Genomic DNA, 15,931 nt, shown 5'->3' on the forward strand with positions numbered 1-15,931 from the left:
GCCAGTGGAGTGTGCGGAGGAGCGGGGTGACGTGAGAGAACTTGGGAAGGTTGAACACCAGACGGGCTAAGGAATTCTGGATGAGTTGTAGGGGTTTAATGGCACAGGCAGGGAGCCCAGCCAACAGCGAGTTGCAGTAATCCAGACGGGAGATGACAAGTGCCTGGATTAGGACCTGTGCCGCTTCCTGTGTAAGGCAGGGTCGTACTCTCCGAATGTTGTAGAGCATGAACCTGCAGGATCGGGTCACCGCCTTGATGTTAGCGGAGAACGACAGGGTGTTGTCCAGGGTCACGCCAAGGCTCTTCGCACTCTAGGAGGAGGACACAACGGAGTTGTCAACCGTGATGGCGAGATCATGGAACGGGCAGTCCTTCCCCAGGAGGAAGAGCAGCTCCGTCTTGCCAAGGTTCAGCTTGAGGTGGTGATCCGTCATCCATACTGATATGTCTGCCAGACATGCAGAGATGCGATTCGCCACCCGACGACCTCACCCGACAACTACTCCTCCACATCGATACAAGTACTGATATAGTATCGTATAATTACACTTGCAGATTTCCAAGAAAACAAACATTGACATTTATGGTCTGTTTACATATTAGCCTATTTATCCAGAAAATGTGTATAAAACCCATATAAACTGTATTTATAATTATATGATACAATTTTAGCTTGACAATAGTAATATTTGTACCATTTCTTGTATGTCACATGCCTTACTTCTATATGTCTGCGACATAGCCCCTCTAGTAATTAAATATGATCTCTATGGGTACAGCACTGTTCCGTCTTTTGTAATCTAGTGTGTTGTTAGCATTCAGATCATATAGATATAATTATATGATTCAGATACTAACGTAGCCGGTGATGATGGAATGTTAACATGACAAAGCTAGTTAACGTTAGCCTTACGTTTTATAAAATATATTCTGTACAGGCTCACACAACGCCTTGTTCTAGATAACGATGATAATTCCGTGTTTTTTGACCTTGCTCTGGGACAAAGTTAGTTAGAATAGTAACGTTAAAGTTATCTAAACACCTCGATATAGTATTTAGATTTAGTTAGCTACTGAGTGTAGCTAGCCAACAACATTGTTGAACCTACACAAAGCGATTTCCGGTTACCCATTTTCGTCTCAGTTACGACAGATTTGGGGCCGAAATTCTAATTTTTATGCAATCAGTATCAGTAGTTAAGCAAATTACCTACCGGTTTCTTCTATCTCTGGGTCGGAATCTGCCTCTGAATCGTCTCCATAGTCCGCCAAAGAGGAGAGCAATGCACTCTTTTTGCCGCTCGCCATTTCTCCACCGGTCGCACAACAAAAACGTCACTTTCAAGGTCTTCTTCTTATTCTTCTTCAATGAGGTTTAACGGCGGTTGGCATCCAATTTGTTGCATTACCGCCACCTACTAGACTGGAGTACAACCCCCTTATATTTTGCTTGAAAAATAAAATAAAGAAATACCCTACCATCTAACACTACACTACACTTACAAATTCAAAATTATTATTAATACCACATTTCTCCACTATTTAAATATATTCATTCCTACCTCATGCCCTCAACCTGAAATGATGGGACATCACCACTTAACACTCCCTGTAACTCTTCTGATGTCAAGTCTCGCACACCCATATATTTATATTTCATATATGTCAGTCATTTAGCAGACGCTCTTATCCAGAGCGACTTACAGTTAGTGAGTGCATACATTTTTTCCCCCTCATAAATAACAACATGAAAAGAGTGATGAACTACAATTGGTACATTAGGGTCGGTATGATATAAAAAAAATTACATGATGTCATCACCTAACTGGAAGCTCCACTCCACACTTAATTCTAAATGCCTACTGCTTGCAAAATAAAAAATGTAAACTATAGAAATAATATTTATTTGCAGGACAAGGATTGTCCTGACTTTCAAGAATGCCTGAATTGTTTAGCCTTGCTTTTCTGGTTGGCTGGCAAATTTCATCATCTAATTATTTCAGATCTACAGGAGTGCACGTTTCACCATGGCACAGACCGTGGCGACATAAAAATTATTAGAATATGGCAAATATTAAGTCAATTATTGCATTCTATCCATGCTGGCTTTCCCAGACTACCGGAGACATGAAACTTGAGGTGGGAGGGCATACAGGCTGTCGCCAATTGATTAATGCGCAATTTGCCTAAATGGGTAATGACAACACTTCAACCACTACATTTTTATTCGACGATGTGGGTATACTCCTTGTCGGAGTATACCCAGAATGCACCGCACGGCCATTGGCAACGTACGGGCAACGTACACTGTAGGCTTTAATACAATTCCAATGGAGTTTCCCATCCCCTTAAAAGTATCTCTGATACACAGTAGGCTTTAATACAATTCCAATGGAGTTTCCCAGGCAAAACCTTCTCAAACCTCTTTAATTTCTTTGACACTCTTTCCTACTGATCAACCTTTTGGCCTCAATCACTAGCCTCCCTTCCAATTTAAAAAATATATAATCTATGGACATAGATAGTGGGACCCCAGAAAAGGGCTGGAAGTAAGGGACCTTCTAAAAATTGTGAGAAATAAAAATAATACACCGAAATTGTCTTCACTGGTTGGAAATATAGGAACATTTGATGAATCTGTGGAACAATGGAGTTCTTACACAGAAAGTTTTGAGTACTTTGTGTTGGCAAATGGAATTAAAGCAGATGTAGTCGTGCCAACTTTTTTGACTGTTATGGGAGGAAAAACATTCAATCTACTACGCAGCCTAGTAACGCCTGAAAAACCTGGTGATAAGTTATATGATGAAATTGTGGCTACCTTAAAAGGACATTATTCTCCCAAACCACTGATAATCGCAGAGATTCAGGTTTCATAAGAGAAATCAAGAGGAGGGGGAGTCAATCTCACAATTTGTGGCTGTATTGAAACAGTTATCTGAACACTGTGAATTTGGGCGATCACTATACGTGATAGGTTAGTGTGTGGCATGCGCTGCGAGGCAATTCAGAAACGCCTTTTGGCTGAGAGTAACTTAACATTGCAGTGAGCAATAGAAGTGAGTACGTCAATGGAAATGGCAAATAAAGACGCACAGCAGCTAAGTGCATCGACCCAAGTGCATAAGGATTTAAAAAGCAAGGCAGTAGGTGGCAAGCCATGCTATCGCTGTGGGAAACCAGGTCACCAAGCAGAGGAGTGTTGGTGCAAAGACTTAGACTGCAGAAGTAGTGGAAAAAAGGGTCACATCGAACGTGCATGTAAAAACAAAAAGACACAATCAAACAAAAGTACTGAACAAAGGAAAAGCGACTTCAGGAAGTACAAAAATAAAGTGCATAAAATGGAGCACACAGAGGATGAACAAAGTGATACCCTGTCTGAAGAGGACGAATCTTTGCATGTTTTGTCCATTTCAGACAATGGCCGCAGATACTGGGTGACACCGCTACTGGATGGAAAAGCAGTACGGATGCAAGTGGACGCTGGAGCAGCCATATCTTTGCTGTCTGAGGCTGTATACAAGGATAAACTACATCACCTCACACCACAGCCCACAAAGATGACGTTGAAAACATACACTGGTGAGACTGTTCCAGTGAGAGGAAGTGTGATTGTTACAGTGGAGCTCAACAAACAGAAGGTAAAGCTACCACTCCACATTGTGAAAGGCAACCATCCAACTTTGCTAGGACGCACTTGGCTGGAAAATATCAAACTGAACTGGCAGGAAATTCACATGCAAAAGAGGACACAAACCTACAAGGGATATTGAGGAAACACGCGGATGTGTTCAATGGAGAACTTGGCAGTATGAAGGACATAACAGTTATACGCCATAAAACCAAAAGTTGGAACTGAGCTAAACAGACTAGTCGAGAGTGGAGTATTGGATCCAGTGAATGTTAGTGAATGGGCTACACCAGTTGTTCCAGTCATTAAAAAAGATGGATCACTCAGACTCTGTGGTGATTTCAAAGTCACTGTTAACCCCGTCTTGACTGCTGAAAAATATCCACTACCCCTCATTGACAACCTCTTTTCTGGTTTAGTTGGAGGACAGAAATTCAGTAAGATAGACTTGTGTCAGGCCTATCTACAGATGGATGTGGACCAAGAGTCACAAGAACTGTTGACAATAGGGACTCATAAAGGACTGTACAGGTACCGGAGGCTTCCTTTTGGAATCACCTCAGCTCTGGCCTTGTTTCAGAGAGCTATGGACCAGATACTGAGCGGGCCCACCGGGGTTCAATGTTACCTCGATTATCTACTCATCACCAGCAAAGACGAGCAGGAGCACCTGAGAAACCTGGACGCTATACTACAGAGACTGGACAAGTATGGTCTGAGGGTCTGGAAGGACAAATCTGTTGAGTGCCTGGGCCACGTCATCAACAGTTCAGGGCTCCACAAGGCGCCATCAAAGGTGAAGGCCGTCGCGGAAGCTCCATCCCCACAGAACGTGAGTCAGCTGAGATCATTCTTAGGACTACTGACGTACTACGCAAAGTTTGTGCCGAACCTAGCTAACATGTTAAAGCCACTCCATTAACTTTTGATCAAAACCAAACAGTGGAAGTGGACAGACAGATGTGAGGTGGCATTCAAGAAAGTGAAAACAGCCCTAGCTCAGTCAGAGGCCCTCAACCACTTCAACCCCAACTTACCATAACGGTTGGCATGTGATGCATCGCCTTATGGCATTGGTGCTGTTGTCTCACACATCATGCCATCAGGTGAAGAAAGGCCAATTGCTTTCGCATCACGGACCTTAAGTAAAGCCAAGAGCAATTATGCACAGATGAGCGTGAAGCACTCGCCATCGTGTTCGGAGTTAAGACATTTAATCAGTTTCTGTTTGGCCAACGATTCACACTGCTGACGGACCATAGACTCCTCACCTCCATCTTTGGTCCCCACACCGGCATTCCTTCGCTCGCAGCCAGCCGTTTGCAGCGATGGGCATTACTGTTATCTGCTCGCCAGTACGATATCAAGTACAGAAGGTCTGAGCAGCACTGCAATGCAGACGGCCTCTCAAGGTTTCCCTTACCTGTCGCACACACTTAGCACTCCCAGGCTGAAATCTTCTACTTCAAGGAAGTGACAAACGCCCCAGTTACGTCTGTCCAAGTGAAAACGTTAATCCATACTGATCCAGTAATGTCTGAGGTCGTGGACATTGTCACTTGTGGGAAAGGAGGAGAGCTGGTGAGGAGAAACAAGCTCACAGTTCAGTCTGGATGGTTGCTATGGGGCTTTCGAGTCATCATACCACCACCGCTGAGAAGGCAGGTGCTTGAAGAACTCCATTCAGGGCGCTGTGGCATGGTGTGAATGAAGGAGATTGCACGCAACTATTTTTGGTGGCCAGGTTTGGACGCAGTGATGGAAGACAAGGGCAAGTCATGTTCTGCATGTTAAAAGATGAGGAACATGCCTCAGCTAGCGCCACTACACCCATGGGACTTTCCAGAGGAGCCTTGGCAGCGAGTCCACATAGTCTATGCAGGCCCACTGGAGGATGGTATGTTCTTAGTCGTAGTCGACGAACACAGCAAATGGTCTGAGGTCACCTCAGCAGAGAGAACCATTGAAGAGCTACGGTCAATCTTCAGTCTCTTTGGATTGCCAATGCAACTTGTTAGCGATAATGGCCCCCAACTGGTGTTTGAAGAGTTCCGGCCTCGCTGAAAGATTTGTCCAGACGATGAAGCAAGCTTTAAAATCATCACAAGGGAACGGGTCCCTCAATAGGCACCTATACACTTTCCTGAGACCTCAAAATACTAAACAGGTCGTACAGACACAACAGAGAGAACAGGTGGAGAGACGAAGCAAAGCAAAAGACAGAAGCTTCAGAACTGGAGAAAGAGTTCTTGCTCGGAACTACTGCAAAGGTCCAAAGTGGATACCAGCAACAGTGGTCGCACAAATAGGCCCTGTGTCCTACACAGTTCACACACGGAGAACATAATTTGGAGGAGACACGTGGATCAACTGTTGCCAGGAACCAACCTCAGAGATGACTCATGTCAAGTGACAAACCAAGATCAGCTACTGGAGACCTACCATGACTACGAGCCATCACCTGAACATCCACTGCAGCAATCTACAAATTTGGAAAGTGCTCCAGACTCACCTGAACCAGCCAAAGTGCCTACTCAGGGTACTGTTGCACTCCAGTCTGGGCATACACCATCACCACTCAGACTCAGAGACAATGTGACTCACCTGTACGTCATCATTACCCTGCAAGAGGAAGACGACCCCCTGAAAGGTTGAACATTTAGTTCAGACTAACCTCCGATATTGGGGCAGAATACACCCCAGGGTTAAGTCTGGGAACTGAGGCAGTCTACCCTCTCTCCCTAGTTCAGAAAAGGTTATTCTGCTTACGTACATTGGAATGCTTGGAATGTTTTATCCTGTGAAATGCATTAAACAATGCACACGTTAGTTTCTACTCATGTCCTTATATTAGTTGTAGAAGTAATACAGTGTGCTATACAACAACTACCCTCAACTTAGCATAAGGTCCAGGGACATGGCTTTTGATCTTCTTCCCCTGCTGAGCATGGCTAGCACAGAATATTAACACTCTACCATTTCCAATGAACCGGGCTAGTTTTACTTCACCTATCTCTCTTTACGTCATTGGTTAATTGGATAGGGTGTAGATGCGGCCCTGTGGTCAAACACCATCATAACTTCCCACTCCGACACATCATTACTCTTGTTCCCTACCTTCACCCTCTTCACGCTCTCTGCACTAGAAGCGCCACTGCTTTCACTAGCATGGTCTCTCTTTTTCCTGTTACTTTTCTCTACAGACCAATCAGGTCCTTGACCCTTATCCTCCCAATCCATATCATCAGAACTATCAACCATATTAATCATATTCCAGGGCAGCTTTTGCTTCTCCAACCTTCTCTCCATATCCTCCATCGCTGCATCTTCACTACTCGCAGACTTCACCGCGTGTCAGGCTCCCCAAGACTGAAATGTAGTCTCTTTGGTTTGTATGGGTTTTGACAAATGGGATGCAGCCAGTAGATTCAGCTAATGTCAGAAGTTACTTTTCGTAGCAGGTCAGGAGAACTTACGCAGCAGGTTAGGCGAATTAGCTAGGTTAAGGTTAGGAAAAGGGTTAGGGTTAGCTAAATGCGAAGATCTCCCCGACGTGACTCAAATATGCAAGTTTGACATCACTTTGACATTAGCTGCATTCATTCTAGTAATGACTGTTTGTATGATCTGATGCTGAGATCACGTTGCATTTATCTTTTTATACTAAGAAGGTTTTGGAATTCAGTGAGTTTTTTATTGAAAAGATTACTTGACAAACAGCACATTTTTGTAATCAAATACACAAATCAATTTATTAAGTGTTTTGTCTTGGCTTGATTGAATTACTTGACAATTTGGATATTCCTCTGTTTTTTGAAATCATGGTCCCATTGATAATGCTTGGGCTGGGAACTTTTTGGCATAGTCTTTTCTTTTGGTTGGGGATGTCGGGATTAAGTCATCATAGACTTAGGGTTGCAGAGAATTGAAAAGGCCATAGAACGGTCATAGGGAGTGGGACCCACTTCTCTAAAGCACCCCATTCTTCATCCTCCGCTTCCCCCCGCTAGGTGAGCAGCAACAGCCATATATCAGAGCGAAGACCACCAGGGACAGGATCATCAGCAGGAACATCCCTATGACCACAAAGCCTCCCAGCACCCAGGGCTCCATCTGCAGACGCTGCACAGCCCACTGGACCCAGTCCTCCGGTGTCCCTGCCGGGCAAAGGGAGCTCTGGAACCTTTGCTGGAACACCATAGCGGGAGTGAAGAGTCAGAAGGGGTCAGGGGCTGAAGTGGGGTACAAAGTTGTTTCATTCTATTTTTACAAAGACTGTCTAGTTGAAATAATGCAGGGAAAGCCCATTTAGAAGATTAATTCAGATTTGTATGGCCAGCTTTTTCATAGAACAACCAATGAAACCGTTTTGAAATTACTTTGTTTCACATTGTAACATGCTGGCAGTAGGCTATAGCCTATACAGGAACAGCAAGGCTTTCCTACCTCCAATCACCGACTCACCTTTCCACAGCCATCTCTCAGTGTTCTCAGCAACGGCTACGGTGTGTACAGTCTGTGAGACCTGGGGACTGGACGTGTAGGCCTCTGCTATTTACTCAATATCTGCTCCAGCCTTTCATCTGTATTTCCAGCACCCAGAAGACTTTCCTTTGTATGAGAGCCTTATTCCACCTTATTCCTTGAGCCTAAGCAGTGATCGTAACTAGTTCTCTTGTTGTGAGGGTTTTCAATATGTGGTGCATTAGGAGAGAGAGAGGTAGAGCTGGGTTAATGTTTACTGATTATATTTACTCTATTGGAGGTGAGGCCGAGACTGTGCTACAAGGCCTGATAAGGCATGCTTTACTGCAAAACCCTTACTGAAAAACATATGAATTTCACATGTGAAGTGTTCCAAAAACCCATGTTTTTATGTGATCACATGTGATCGATCTTATGTGGAGTTAATGTGATAACGTAACAGCATGTAAAGTTTTCCAAAAACACGTTTTCACATGTTTCACATGTGAAATCATGTGTTTTTTCTGTAAAGGAATAAGCTACGTCTTGTAGTGGTATAGAAAACAGCACCAAAAGTGAAAGTATCAGGTATAGGGTGGGTTAGTACGAAGGTGTGGTCTTTGTCATTTTATAGATAGTAGGCCTAATTGTAGGACAGTTGGATATGATATCAGCCCAGACAGTTATTGAAGTGTTACATTCCATAGGTTTTAACTGTTGACACAATGCAGTCAATGATTTATGCACTAATCAAATCAAATTAAATCACATTTTATTTGTTACATACACGTGTTTAGCAGATGTTATAGCGGGTGTAGCGAAATGCTTGTGCTTCTAGCTCTGACAGTGCAGTAATATCTAACAATTTCACAACATATACCCAATACACACAAAAAAGTAAGGAATGGGATTTAAGAATATATACAGTACATATATGGACAAGCAATGACAGAGCGGCATGGACTAAGATACAGAATAATATTATAGAATAGAATGCAGTATATACATATGAGATGAGTAGTGCAAGATATGTAAACATTATTAAAGTGACTAGTGTTCCATTTCTTAAAGTGGCCAGTGATTTCAATAGGCAGCAGCAGCCTCTAATGTGCTAGCGATGGCTATTTAACAGGCTGATGATAGGCCTTGAGATAGAAGCAGTTTTTCATTCTCTCGGTCCCAGCTTTGATGCACCTGTACTGACCTCGCCTTCTGGATGATAGTGGGGTGAACAGGCAGTGGCTCGGGTGGTTGATGTCCATGATGATCTTTTTGGCCTTCCTGTGACATCGGGTGCTGTATGTGTCTTGGAGGGCGGGTAGTTTGCCCCCGGTAATGCATTCGGCTGACCGCACCACCCTCTGGAGAGCCCTGCGGTTGTGGGCGGTGCAGTTGCCGTGCCAGGCGGTGATACAGCCCGACAGGATGCTCTCAATTGTGCATCTGTAAAAGTTTTTGAGGGTTTTAGGTGATAAGCCACATTTCTTCAGCCTCCTGAGGTTGAAAGGGCTCTATTGCGCCTTCTTCACCACACTGTCTGCGTGGGTGAACCATTTCAGTTTGTCGGTGATGTGTACGCCAAGGAACTTGAAGCTTTTCACCTTCTCCACTGCGGTCCCGTCGATGTGGATAGGGGGGTGCACCCTCTGCTGTTTCCCAAACACGGCGAGTTGAGTTGATGCCAAAGAGCTCGATTTTGGTCTCATCAGACCACAACACTTTCACCCAGTTCTCATCTGAATCATTCAGATGTTCATTGGCAAACTTCAGACGGGCCTGTATATGTGCTTTCTTGAGCAGGGGGACCTTGCGGGCGCGGCAGGATTTCAGTCCTTCACGGCGTAGTGTGTTACCAATTGTTTTCTTGGTGACTATGGTCCCAGCTGCCTTGAGATCATTGACAAGATCCTCCCGTGTAGTTCTGGGCTGATTCCTCACCGTACTCATGATCTTTGCAACTACACGAGGTGAGATCTTGCATGGAGCCCCAGGCCAAGGGAGATTGACAGTTCTTTTGTTTCTTCCATTTGCGAATAATCGCACCAACTGTTGTCAACTTCTCAGCAAGCTGCTTGGCGATGGTCTTGTAGCCCATTCCAGCCTTGTGTAGGTCTACAATCTTGTCCCTGACACCCTTGGAGAGCTCTTTGGTCTTGGCCATGGTGGAGAGTTTGGAATCTGATTGATTGATTGCTTCTGTGGACAGGTGTCTTTTATACAGGTAACAAACTGAGATTAGGAGCACTCCCTTTAAGAGTGTGCTCCTAATCTCAGCTCGTTACCTGTATAAAAGACACCTGGGAGCCAGAAATCTTTCTGATTGAGAGGGGGTCAAATAGTTATTTCCCTCATTAAAACGCAAATCAGTTAATAACATTTTTGACATGCGTTTTTCTGCATTTTGTTGTTGTTATTCTGTCTCTCACTGTTCAAATAAACCTACCATTAAAATTATAGACTGATAATGTTTTGGTCAGTGGGCAAACGTACAAAATCAGCAAGGGATCAAATACTTTTTTCCCTCACTGTACGTCTCATGTCTGAGCCGTTGAATTGCGACTACACTGATGTTTTGCCAGTTGAATTGCCTTGCGGAGTGAGTAGCTACACTGTTTTGTATTCTGCCATATTCCCAGTCACCTTGCCATGGTTGAATGCGGTGGTTCGCGCTTTCAGATTTGCGCGAATGCTGCCGTCTATCCACGGTTTCTGGTTAGGGTAGGTTTTAATAGTCACAGTGGGAACAACATCACCTATACACTTCCTGATAAACTCAGTCACCGTTTCAGTGTATATGTCAAAATTATTTTTGGAAGCTACCTGGAACATATCCCAGTCCGCTTGATCAAAACAATCTTGAAGCGTGGATTCTGATTGGTCAGACCAGCGTTGAATAGTCCTTAGTACGGGTTCTTCCTGTTTGAGTTTCTGCCTATAGGAAGGGAGAAGCAAAATGGAGTCATGGTCAGATTTGCTGAAAGGAGGGCGGGGGAGGGCCTTAAAACCATCCCGGAAGTTTGAATAGCAATGGTCGAGGATTTTAGCAGCGCGAGTACAACAGTCGATATGTTGATAGAACTTCGGCATCCTAGTCCTCAAATTTGCTTTGTTAAAATCCCCGGCTACAATAAATGCAGCCTCAGGACATGTGGTTTCCAGTTTGCATAAGGTCCAGTGAAGTTCTTTGAGGGCCGTCGTGGTATCGGCTTGAGGGGGGATATACACGGCCGTGACTATAACCGAAGAAAATTATCTTGGGAGATAATACGGTCGGCATTTGATTGTGAGATATTCTAGGTCGGGTGAACAGAAGGACTCGAGTTCCTCTATGTTACTACAATTACACCACGAGTCGTTAATCATGAAACACACACCTCTGCCCTTCTGCTTCCCCGAGAGATATTTATTCCTGTCTGCGCGATGAACTGAGAACCCATCTGGCTGGACCGATTTTGACAAAATATCCCAAGAGAGCCATGTTTCCGTGAAACAGAGTATGTTACAGGCCTTGATGTCTCTCTGGAAAGAAATCCTTGCCCTTAGTTCGTTGATCTTGTTAACCAAAGATTGAACATTAGCGAGTAGAATACTTGGAAGTGGTGGGTGGTGTGCTCGCCTCCTAAGTCGGACCAGCAGGCCGCTCCGAGTGCCTCTCCTACGCCGGCGATGTTTTGGGTCAGCCGCTGGAATCAGTTCAGTTGCCCTGGGGAGAGCAAACAAAGGATCTGCTTCGGGAAAGTTGTATTCCTGGTCGTAATGCTGGTGAGTTACCGCTGTAATAGTTTTTCCCGGCTGTATGAAATGACGCAAAACACTTTCTGAGCTAATAATATAAAAAATAATACATAAAAAACCAAAATACTGCAAAGTTTCCTAAGAGCTAGTTGCGAGGCCGCCATCTTCGTCGGCGCCAGGTACACAAAGCAGTACGTCCCCGGCACATGGCATAGAATCACAATGTCAATTTGTTAATTTAATGTATTTAGTTTTATTTGCACTTAAACATTAAGTAAAGCTAAACTTATAAGATAAAAACACAGCTTGTTTCACTCAAAATTGAATTATAATCAAGTACTATACAATCAGAGATGGTATAATATAAGTATAACTACTAATAATCACTTATCACCATTTATAAGGCGACTATTTCTACAATATTGCTTCAATACTCAACCTGGTCTCAGAGCATTTCGTATTATTCTGTACTTAAATCCGAGACGTGTTTGGTATGGTTACATAAGACAGATGGTTACTTAAGGCAAAAACGAAAGTAGGGTGGTTGGTCGGGCATATAATGCGAAAGTCTAGCAACCCAAAGGTTGAGAGTTTAAATCTCATCAAGGACAACTTTAGCATTTGAGCTAATTAGCAACTTTCAAACTACTTACTACTTTTTAGCTACTTGCAACTACTTAGCATGTTAGATAACCCTTCCGCTAACCCCCAACCCTAACCCCTAGCCTAGCTAACGTTAGTGAGTTAGCTAACATTAACCACCTAGCAGCCTAGCAAGAATTCATAACATATTGTAATTCGTAACATATCATAAGAAATGGGTGCTGGACATCCACAAATTAATACATACCATACGAAATGTAAGATGAAGTACTAAATGGAGTGTCCCATATTGCCGTACAGAATTATACAAAATGCTCTGAGACCAGGTTGCAATACTGTACACCCCTTTTTGCTTTTGCACATACCAGTTGGCTTAAATGTTTTCTGCTCATTGTACCAGCAGAGGGCACTCTCTATCGGTCTGTCCCTTTCCATTGGAAACACAGCCAAACAAAAACAAGTTTGGAACTTCAGCACTTTTTCCGTGGGGTCATCTTGAAGGAGAACAGAGAGGGGTTTGACATTCTGGACATAAAAACAGACATTTCAAAGAACAAGATACAAAACTGAGGGAGTTTCTAATGTATCTTTCTATACAAAACACACAACATAAAACCTTTCAGCTCTTTCAGGTTAAAATCACATGAGAAAGCATGATAAAACTTGAGTGGTCTGTTTTTGTCCACCTTAGAATGGTTTGTGTTCTCAGACTGAGTCAGAGAGAACAACAGCGCAGAAGCCAGGCTCACAGTGCTCTGTTCATAGTGCATCATTGTCCTGTTTACAACTACTGCTGAGTAGTCTTAATGACTTCTGCCATTGCTCATCAGTCTTTATACACACATGGATTCCTCAGGCTGGTTGCACAGCAGTCTGTCTGTCCCCTCCAAGCTACATTGTTCAGGCAATACCAATACTTTAGAGAGCATCCCTCCTTCCTTGGTTCCTCCCTGAATCGCTCTTTCCTCCCTTCCTTGAAGGGAGGGAAGGGTACATTTTCTAAGTATTGGAACTGGGCCACTGTCTCCTCCTCCTCAGACAGCCTGTAAGGGCTGGACCCGGGAGCCCTGGTATTTAGGCTTTCCACAGCAACAGCAGTGAATGCAGGATAGCACAATCATAAACAGGAAAGTGGCTGGAAAGAGAGAGAGAAAGAGCGATTTAGCTTTATAACATTATTATGTAAACAGAGACTAACTTGTTGCTCTGCCAATAACAGATTGAAATGTTGCATGATACAATTCATTACTGATTACATTAGTGTTGTTGTGATCACTGTAATTCAACTCATGTGGTTTTACCCAGTTATAATTGAAACAGTCCAGGAGCACTGATCTGCTAATTATGTCAGATACATTGTATGTAACATGTTACAATAACTAAGCACTAGGCGAGACTGGAACAGTGGAATTCTGGAACTGCCTTTTGCTCCTTTCAGGTTCACGAGAGGTGTCCAAGGGTTAGGGCTATGGACTGGCATGTGCCTAGACTCACCGACGAACAGGATGATTATGAAGAAGGCCCCCAGCTCCAGTGAGTTGGCCTGAGGGAGGTTCTGTAGTTTAGTCCACACCTTATTTAGGATGTCCAACACCTCCTCCCTCACCTCCATCTTGGATTCCCCTGGTCAGGTCACACACAGAGGGAGACTGTGGATGGATCCAAATAGCTTTGGGGTGTTGAACTTATGGCACTGCACCTAAGGGGAGAATTAGAGTACAAAGACATGGAGAAAATTATAGGATGTTTGCATCACCAAGATTGTTGGTCATGCACATGCACGCATGCATACACTTTAGGCACACACACACTTCCTATAAGAACTTTCCTGTATGATATATTTCATTCCTTACATCTATTACTGTGACCTTTTTGAGTGTTTCCCTTTCCTTTGACTTATTTAGGTAAAATACAGTATTATGTGTTTGCATGAAACTCGCCCTTGACAAAATAGCCCTTTAACCCCACCCTAACCCTTTCAGTCCACTATGCAATTTGTACTGGACACTCTACAATTACTGTCCACCATCTATGTTTTATGTATATTTATATTATGCTCTATATATGAACGCCTGTATGCTCATGCATTACATCTCACCCCTCTAATCAGGCTGCTGATGTGTGTGTGTGTGTGTGTGTGTGTGTGTGTGTGTGTGTATGTGTGTGTGTGTGTGTGTGTGTGTGTGTGTGTGTGTGTGTGTGTGTGTGTGTGTGTGTGTGTGTGTGTGTGTGTGTGTGTGTGTGTGTGTGTGTGTGTGTGTGTGTGTAATGTGTGTAAGAAGTCCTGGTGTAGCTGGAACTGTCTATACTGTCGTTTAATTATAACCCGTCCAGACTATTTCAGGATTGGCATTTCAGACTGGGCCCTGTCATCAACTACAGCAGCTGTGTGTGGGCTATCCAATGCACGCTGATACTAGACTCGAATATGTGTTTGTGGATGTGTGTGTGTGTGTGTGTGTGTGTGTGCATGCTTCCTTTGCACTTATCTAGTTCTCTAATCACTTGTTATCTTTGTGAGAAGCTGCTAGGCACTGAGGCCACATTCTGTGGTGTTGTGTGGCACTAACTACCCCGTTACACCACTGTGTCTTATATCTGATGCAGCAACACAACAAACTGCCTGTGTACTGTTTCCTCTACTGTTACTGTAACTTACAGACTAACTGAACACTATTCTGTCACTGTCTGGGCAGTCTGCTCATTGGTCTTGTGATCTCAGTCATTGTTTCTTAAACAATACCATCCCTGTACGAAGATGTTTATATGGAATGATTCACTATACTCTGATATTACAAGTAGGTTGTGTTCCCGTCTTCATCACCAAGCTTTCCATAATTTTGCTTGGTTTGCTTCAAAGGCATAGTGCAAAGGAGGGGGCTGTGGTGGTGGTGGTGGTGGTGTGTGTGTGTGTGTGTGTGTGTGTGTGTGTGTGTGTGTGTGTGTGTGTGTGTGTGTGTGTGTGCTGGGATGGGGCATCCTCAGCTGATTGTGAAGGCATGTCTCAGCCACCTGCCAGGGTTACTCTGAAGAATGACCTGACCTCTGCTGTTTCGCTCCCCCTCTTCTCTCTCTCTGTGTCTGTCTATCTCTCTCTATCCTCCCCCATCTCGTTCTCTCTCTATCCTCTCCGCCCGTCATGTCTCTCTCCCCCCCCCCCCCCCCCTCCATTCAATCTGTCCTCTGCCCCTCTCCTGGTTCATGTTACTTACGTAAATGTCTGAAGAGACCCCAAAGGTTTCACTGAAAGACTACTTTATTCCTGCAATATCTGCAATGCTGAAAGTTCTGAAAGTCATATTCAAACAAATACTGTTTTCATGTAACAAGCAAATGTCAACCACTACAGTTTGTATTTTTTTCTTAACTATTGAACATGTTCATGTCCAACAGACATTGAAAAAAACAAGTGCAAACAATACACAAATAAACAACAAAACATCACGGCAAGGGCAACTTTACTGTATTAAAAATCTTACCTTTGGAGTGAATG

General features: G+C 43.8%; 1 protein-coding gene and 1 long non-coding RNA gene across 5 annotated transcripts in view; both read right to left on the bottom strand.

Annotated features, from left to right (window-relative positions):
• The window catches only part of sap30bp (SAP30 binding protein), a 40,501-nt gene extending 39,177 nt beyond the window's left edge, over positions 1-1,324 (bottom strand). For 2 of the 4 annotated variants that reach the window (XM_084142063.1, XM_084142061.1), the window contains exon 1: positions 1,217-1,324. In XM_084142063.1, the coding sequence (XP_083998189.1) occupies positions 1,217-1,310 (94 nt within the window). In that variant the 5' untranslated portion in view covers positions 1,311-1,324. The remainder of the gene's footprint in view (positions 1-1,216) is intronic. The other 2 variants (XM_084142064.1, XM_084142062.1) reach the window with 1 other exon arrangement.
• Positions 1,325-7,360: 6,036 nt separating this feature from the next.
• Positions 7,361-8,327, bottom strand: LOC311100697. The gene is made up of 2 exons (XR_014609846.1): positions 8,101-8,327; positions 7,361-7,824 (listed from the first exon to the last, which is right to left on the bottom strand). It is a non-coding gene; the product is annotated as an uncharacterized lncRNA (long non-coding RNA).
• Between the last annotated feature and the right edge of the window lie 7,604 nt (positions 8,328-15,931).

The sequence above is a fragment of the Coregonus lavaretus genome (assembly GCF_964263955.1).
Source record: "Coregonus lavaretus genome assembly, chromosome: 25".
Lineage (NCBI taxonomy): Eukaryota > Metazoa > Chordata > Actinopteri > Salmoniformes > Salmonidae > Coregonus > Coregonus lavaretus.